We start from the raw sequence: 7,617 nt of genomic DNA on the forward strand, positions 1-7,617 counted from the left end.
CACTGTGATAGACTACATCCAATTTGCTGAGTAGAGTGTTGGACACTATTTTGTAAATTACATCTCCGAAGTCAAGGATCGATTGAATAGTCAGTTTTTCGAGGATATGTTTGGCAGCATGAGTGAAGGAGGCTTTGTTGCAAAATAGGAAGCTGATTCTAGATTTAATTTAGGATTGGAGATGTTTAATGTGAGTCTGGAAGGAGAGTTTAAAGTCTAACCAGACACCTAGGTATTTGTAGTTGTCCACATATTCTTAGTCCAAACCGTCCAGAGTAGTGATGCCAGTCTGGTGGGCGGAGGCGGGCAGCAATCGGTTGAAGAGCATGCATTTAGTTTTACTAGCATTTAAAAGCAGTTGGAGGTCACGGAATGAGTGTTGTATAGCAATGCATAATACAAAAATACTTTCCTTTTCATTTGTTTTGAGAATGTATAAGACACTCCCAGTTAACATTAAGATATACTTTAGACCTATACATAATTTCTAAAGGGTTTATAAGCCGTTTATAACCTGTTAGGCTAATTATTCGTCTAGTATTAAAGTTTATAACTATGTAATAAACAGTCAATATATTCGTTGAAATGTGTACCTAAACATAATCCTCAAGGCTATAAATAAAGGCCAGGAGATGTAGCCCAAGTATAATATTAATCATCTTTCGACAACAAATAATGAAGACGTGTGTCACGGAAGGACAAGTAAAGAGACAAGCTACCGAACAAGTAAATGATCACAGAGGCACGAGGACCAACTCGGTCTCGTCGGAACGCGTGTACGGGCAAGGCGTGGCCAATTAAAAAGTCGAGTTTGAAGGGAGGGACCCGCGTGCTGCTGCTGAGTGCTGAGGCGAGCAAAGCGGGTGTAAACCGGCATAGAGAGGATAGCTAGTGTAACGGTGGGAACCGAGGGCTTCACGGGGTGGACAGAGGAGGACAACCGGGGGAGGACACATAGTAGGGCGCGCCACAACCGGGGCATGTACCTGCTGGTTTTTCCTTGAGTTCCTTATATCCACATCGGGTGGTGAATGAAACCGATCCGCGTCCAGAACAGACACACTGACAAAGATGGAAAGTCAAGGCAGCCGCTGTAAGATCGTGGTGGTCGGAGATACGCAATGTGGTAAAACGGCGCTCCTACATGTTTTTGCGAAGGACTGCTATCCCGAGGTAAGTGTCCTGATATATATTATAGGCAATGGAGTCTTGCGTTATGAACACGAATGTCAACACTTGAAAACAGGCACCTGGATCATTTAAGAGTGGTAGGTGTACTGTAGGTCATCGCAGTTTGTGAATGAAGCAAAAATGAATGTCAAGACATACACCAAACCAAAGAGAGCGACAAGAGCTTTTTTATTCTAATCATCTAACCCCAAATGTCTTGATTTAAATTATGAGCCAGAGGTGTACACGCACCTGCGTTAGACATTTCTCTAGAGAGAGAGAGAGAGACGGAAACTGAAAGACAGGGAAATAATGAGCACCTTTAAAAACAAAATGGCTATTATTATTATTGATTGAACAATATAGACTCATATAATGTACTTCGGAGTGTATTCAATTTCCGCTTGGTGTTATTGGAAACTAGACCTACATTATTTTATTTGAGTCTGTATATTTGTATGATACATTACATGTACGTAGTTGAACGTCTAACCTACGTTACGCCTATGCTATTAGTGCTTTACTAATCAAGATGCACCCCTTTTTCCAGAACTATGTCCCCACCGTTTTTGAAAACTACACGGCCAGTTTTGAAATCGACAAACAGAGGATTGAGTTGAACATGTGGGACACGTCAGGTAAGACTATTTCTGCTCTCTCTGCGTCTATCTCCTCAAGGCTGATGACAAATCAATCCCTCTGGCTGCTCAGCTTGGCAGTGACGACAGTCCATGTCTGCAACCGTGGGGGGGGGGGGGGGGGGGGGGCTGCTTCAATCATTTCGGGGTTTTCAAGCAGCCATCTCTCTGACGAATTGCTTGGACCATGCCAACTTACGACTAACTGACTGGCGTACTTTTGCTTGAGGCATCTGCTATTTAGGATTGTTGTCTTCGCTGAAAATCTCCTGTGCCCGTCCTTTCTCTCAGCGCTGCTCTCTGTTTGCATTCCTCTCTCTGAGGAGCGCTGCGTGTGGCTGGCCTGTTCCCATGCTCTGTCCAGGGGCCTAGAAGACTGCTAGGGGGGTCGGGGAGTGGAGGGGGCTGAAGCAGAATAACCGACTGACTGACTGGTCCACAGAAATTATCTCAACCCATCCATACTGTTTCTGTTGTGTTTGACCGTGGTCACAGTTGCGCTAGCTCTCAATTCACTCCTATCAGTGCCAAATGGCCGCAAATGGTGTTTGTCTGGATGTTAACTGACTTATTATGCCTCTTTGTCTATAATGTGTCAGTCAGTGTTTGGTTCAAGCGATGGACCTTCTGTCTGAGGGGTTTAGGATATTGATGCCCTCCATGGTGGGAAAGCAATTTGGGGTTGCCCCCCTGAGACCACATCTCCAGACTTGAGAGGGGGTGATTGTGGCCCGTCTGTGTGGAATGCCATTCTCTAGTTTCAGCTCACAGCCCAGGGCCGTTAGGCTGAAGCTGTAAGTGCAGTTCAGAGATCCACTGACCGGTCAAACAGTATCTGAAACATCTCTGACTGAGTGACTGAGAAGCCTGGGTATGTAATTGAACCCCCATGGGAATCCCTGTCTATTGCCATAAACATTCCTAAAACTAAAAACATCCTCACCACGGATGGTGATGATGGGGGTATTGCCGTTTTACACGGTCATATAGCTGAGAGTGTTTTCTTTTGAGGGGATTTTCTATGTGTGGGATGGACCTGGTGTTGACCCTGAGAGTAAATCTACTTGAGTCTGTCAGTGAGGGCTGAAGAGGTATCTGTGGCTGAGAGGCAGGACTGAGTGGGTCAGAAGTCCACCTTATCTCCTCCATAGCTTTGGACCGGGGGGCTTCTGTAATGGTAGCAGGGTTGTGCTTCTGTCGGTCCATATCTAACCCCTTTGATGATCACTGACGATGGATGATTAGCCTCTCCAGTAAAGAGACCATATCCCCCCCCTCCCTTTACTCCGCCTACCAACATGATATCCCCCACCCAGCCTACCAGCCTCAAGCAAGTCACACTCAAAGAGTGTGTGCTCACATGCCTGTCTATTTACTCTTTGGTTCATACCAAACACAGAAGGCTCATGTTTTCACTCCAGATGTAAATGAGTTAATGGATGTTCTCCCATGGTAAAAACACTCAAACATTTAAATAAAGAGAGAAAGGTCAGGTTTCTGTCTCGGACTTCCTGCCCTTCTTTTTCCCATACTTTTAATTCCACCTTTCTCGTAACCCCGTCTTCTGTCCTCTCACTCGTCGTGCCCCCTCTCCCGTGCGCTGGCAGCAGCAGGGACCATGTGCCAGGGACCATGTGTCTTTTCCACTCCGTTTGCCTGGCTGCATGGCCACTGTCTGGACCCTGGCTGCATGGCCACTGTCTGGACCCACTATGTAATTACTGTGAAGAAGCATTTGCATATGCAGTCAACCCCTGCTGGCCTTCATAAACTACAATATGGCCACTATACCACTTATTATACCACTTACTATACCACTTACTATACCACTTACTGTACCACTTACTATACCACTTACTATGCCACTTACTATACCACTTACTGTACCACTTACTATACAACTTACTATACCACTTACTGTACCCCTTACTATACCACTTACTATACCACTTACTATACCACACCACTTCTATACCACTTACTATTCCACTTACTATACCACAACACTTCTATACCACTTACTATACCACTTACTATACCACTTACTATACCACTTACTGTACCACTTACTATACCACTTACTATACCACTTATTGTACCACTTACTGTACCACCTACTATACCACTTACTATACCACTTACTGTACCCCTTACTATACCCCTTACTATACCACTTACTATACCACTTACTATACCACACCACTTCTATACCACTTACTATTCCACTTACTATACCACAACACTTCTATACCACTTACTATACCACTTACTATACCACTTACTATACCACTTACTGTACCACTTACTATACCACTTATTGTACCACTTACTGTACCACCTACTATACCACTTACTATACCACTTACTGTACCCCTTACTATTCCACTTACTATACCACAACACTTCTATACCACTTACTATACCACTTACTATACCACTTACTATACCACACCACTTACTATACCACTTACTATACCACTCACTATACCACACCACTTACTATACCACTCACTATACCACTTACTATACCACTTACTATACCACCTACTATACCACTTACCCATGTGTAGCACAGGACCAGGGTCTGTAGAAAGCCTCCTGTAATCTATAACCGGTGGTAGAAAAAGTACCCATTTGTCATACTTCAGTAAAAGTAAAGATACCTTAATAGAAAATGACTCAAGTGAAAGTCACCCAGTGATATAATACTTGTGTAAAAGTATACAAGTATTTTTAAAAAATATACTTAAGTATCAAAAGTAAATGTAATTGCTAAAATATACTTAAGTTCAAAAGTAAAAGTATAAATAATACAAAATTCTTAACATTAAGCAAACCGGACAGCATGTTGTTCTTGTTTCTTAAATGTACGGATAGCCATGGGCACACTCAGACATAGTTTACAAACGAAGCATGTGTGTTTAGTGAGTCCGTCAGATCAGAGGCAGTAGGCATGTCCAGGGTTGTTCTCTTAATAAATGTGTGAATCGGACCATTTTCCTGTCCTGCTAAGCAGTCAAAATACAACGAGTACTTTTGTGTGTCAGGGAAAATGTATGGAGAAAAAAAGTACATTTTTTTCTTTAGGGATGTAGTGGAGTAAAAGTTGTCAAAAAATATAAATAGTAAAGCAACGTACAGATACTCCAAAAAATACTTAAGTAGTACTTTCAAGTATTTTTACTTAAGTACTTTACACCACTGTCTACAACCACCCAGCTCTGTATAACAGGATCAGCTCAGTTGGTTTCACTCCATCTGCCATCCACATAGTTAGTGGAATAAGATGGAGAGTGCATTAGTAATAACATATCAGTTGAACACAAGAGACTCCCCGTGGTCTCCGAATATCACTGATTCAGTCATTATTGATGAGTCCTTGAGGTGTGTTCTGTTTCAGGAGCTGGAGTCTAGCCTCCTCATTTACACTTTTACGGCCTCTGTGGTCTGATAGGTCTCAGGGGGCTTGGTAGGACGTGTATTGCCATTAACAAGGTCACGGTGCCTATTGTTTTAGTGTGGCAGTAGACCATTGATTAGTTTAGCCTCTGTGATCTGTTGTTCCCCAGACCCGCAGGGTTTCTATTATTCACAGGATGGAAGAAAACAGAGGTGAGGTGTTGATGTAATTAGGGCCATGACTGTGTCTAGGTACTGTGTGTGTGTGTGTGTGTGTTTACCGGTGTTTTAGTGAATAGGATGTTTATTTTAAAGACACATCAACAGGGCCGTTATGGCTGTCCAGAACCAGAGGGAAAGTGGCAGCTGCTTTGTATTCCCCCTGCATTACGCCACAGACCATCTGGTGGATCAAGTCAATTAGAAACTGATTGAGAGGAATGCAAATGTGTGTGTGTGTGTGTGTGTGTGTGTGTGTGTGTGTTGTGGGAGAGGGCATAGAATGTGTATGCATGTCTGTTTATCTGTGTATTTGCTTATCTAAATAGCAGTAGCGAGGACTGATCTATAAAAAGCCAGCGATGACTGACAAGCCGTTGCTCCTCGGGTTCAAATGTCACCCTTCCTAACCCCATTCCGAGCGGTGATTGGCCAAGCTGACACTGACACTGGGTCGCAATAGGTCTGTGCACCAATCAGTGACCCGTACTGGGTGCTCACTCTCGCGGGTTATAGTGCTCGTCAGCCAAACTGTCAAACTGTGTCTCGTCCCAGTACGGTGGTGCTGCACCATGGGAACTATCTCCTCCAAGTCAGGCCTGGAACATTCTCCCACTCACAGCACAGCAAGGACTGTCCCAGGGAATATCTTAAGTAACTCACGACAGTCAGCTTCTCCCACAGTCCCACACCGCAGTCACGTCTCTGTCTATCCTCTCTGATTGACCTCGTCCGATTCCTATCTCAACAGTTGAACGACTTGTCTGTTGCGGGTCAGAGAATGTTCTCAGTCATTCTGTAGCTTCACACATATTTTGAATGATTCCTAATTTCATTAGAGGCGTTAGGCAATGCCAAATACCTCTTTCAAAAAACGAAATGATCCGCTTGCCTACTTGACCCCTCACATGTTTTAGAATGATTATTTTATAACACTTTTACTCACAACAGGTGTTTCTGTAATTAGTGGTGTGATATATTTTGGATTTGAGAGATAATGCCAAATAGCTTCAAACACCCACACAACCAATACACGCACGCATGCACACACGCACGCACGCACGCAGTGACTTTTCAACATTTCTGGTGAGTATGTTTTTAACCAAAAGCCACATTCTCAGTGCAGAGGACCATTAGGGCATCAAGAGCCCTGTATAAACACGCTTAGCTCACAGGGCCTTCCTGTTCCTAGCCCTTTCCACTTGATTCATCTTTAACAGCATCTGCAAGAGCTACAAACCAAAACAGAGATTAAATGAAACCAACATCCCCCCCCCCCCCCCCCTCCCCTCTATTCTATTGTGGCTGGCTGTAGCTGGGGGTCCTTCAGAATGCAGAAACATGACATGAGCATCTCGCCCGGATTGCCATGTTGATTTACGGTTCTAGACAGAGATGACTGGGGAAGATGACCTCAATGAGGCGCTGCGTCAGTCAGCCTTTAGTTTGCCCTTCCTCGTCGCGCTGTGATGCTACCCTCATCTTCTGCTACCTGCACTTGTCTTTTAGGGTTTGTGAGTACACACTTATTGTACAAAGCGTTTGTTCGTTTTTGCATGAAATGTCCCCCCCCCCCTCGAAGTTAAATCTTTATTGTCAGTATCCTGAAAATAGATGAGCGTATGTCCTCTTAGCTGCTGTTGACTAACCCACACAGCTGCACTAGACTGACCTGCCTGGGGTTAGAACTGCCGAAACGCAAACCTGTTTTTATGATGATTAGCACATAGCAGGCACACCCACCGGTTAGGTACAGCCGGTGAGTGTACTGTGCACCTGTGTGTCTGTGTGTGTGTGAAATGAGTGGTTTGAAGGGTTGTTGTGCCTTCAAAATCACCCTTGTTGACCCCCCCCCCCCCCCCCCCCCCATTGGAATGTCAAACACTGCGTGATGTCGGTTCCACAACGATTGTTTCAGTGAAGCCTAATATAATAGGGAAGGTGTTGCCCAATAGCCAGACTATATTTAGGACATGATTTAGGACTACTTAACCCTTACATGTCATCAGAGCACTTCAAACGGAAGTGGTTAGGAGAACCCATTGTATAAGATTCACCCGATCCGCCTACGCTTAGTTCCGCTGTCTGAAGAACACGGCCTACACTCTAATACATATCCAATTCAACACATTGTAAAAGGGTATGTTTCTTTCATGTTTCCACATTCATAAAACAACCCCAAACACCAAAG

At 44.1% G+C, this 7,617-nt stretch overlaps 1 protein-coding gene across 1 annotated transcript in view; it reads left to right on the top strand.

Moving 5' to 3' along the window:
* Positions 1-674: 674 nt before the first annotated feature.
* LOC110486228 (rho-related GTP-binding protein RhoN) overlaps positions 675-7,617 on the top strand; it is a 35,696-nt gene continuing 28,753 nt past the window's right edge. Inside the window, exons 1-2 of the mRNA XM_036940932.2 lie at positions 675-1,173; positions 1,721-1,808. Coding sequence (XP_036796827.2) covers positions 1,072-1,173; positions 1,721-1,808 — 190 coding nt within the window. The 5' untranslated portion in view covers positions 675-1,071. The remainder of the gene's footprint in view (positions 1,174-1,720; positions 1,809-7,617) is intronic.

The sequence above is a fragment of the Oncorhynchus mykiss genome, chromosome 13, assembly GCF_057628025.1.
Source record: "Oncorhynchus mykiss isolate SJ-2025 chromosome 13, ASM5762802v1, whole genome shotgun sequence".
NCBI classification, from domain to species: domain Eukaryota; kingdom Metazoa; phylum Chordata; class Actinopteri; order Salmoniformes; family Salmonidae; genus Oncorhynchus; species Oncorhynchus mykiss.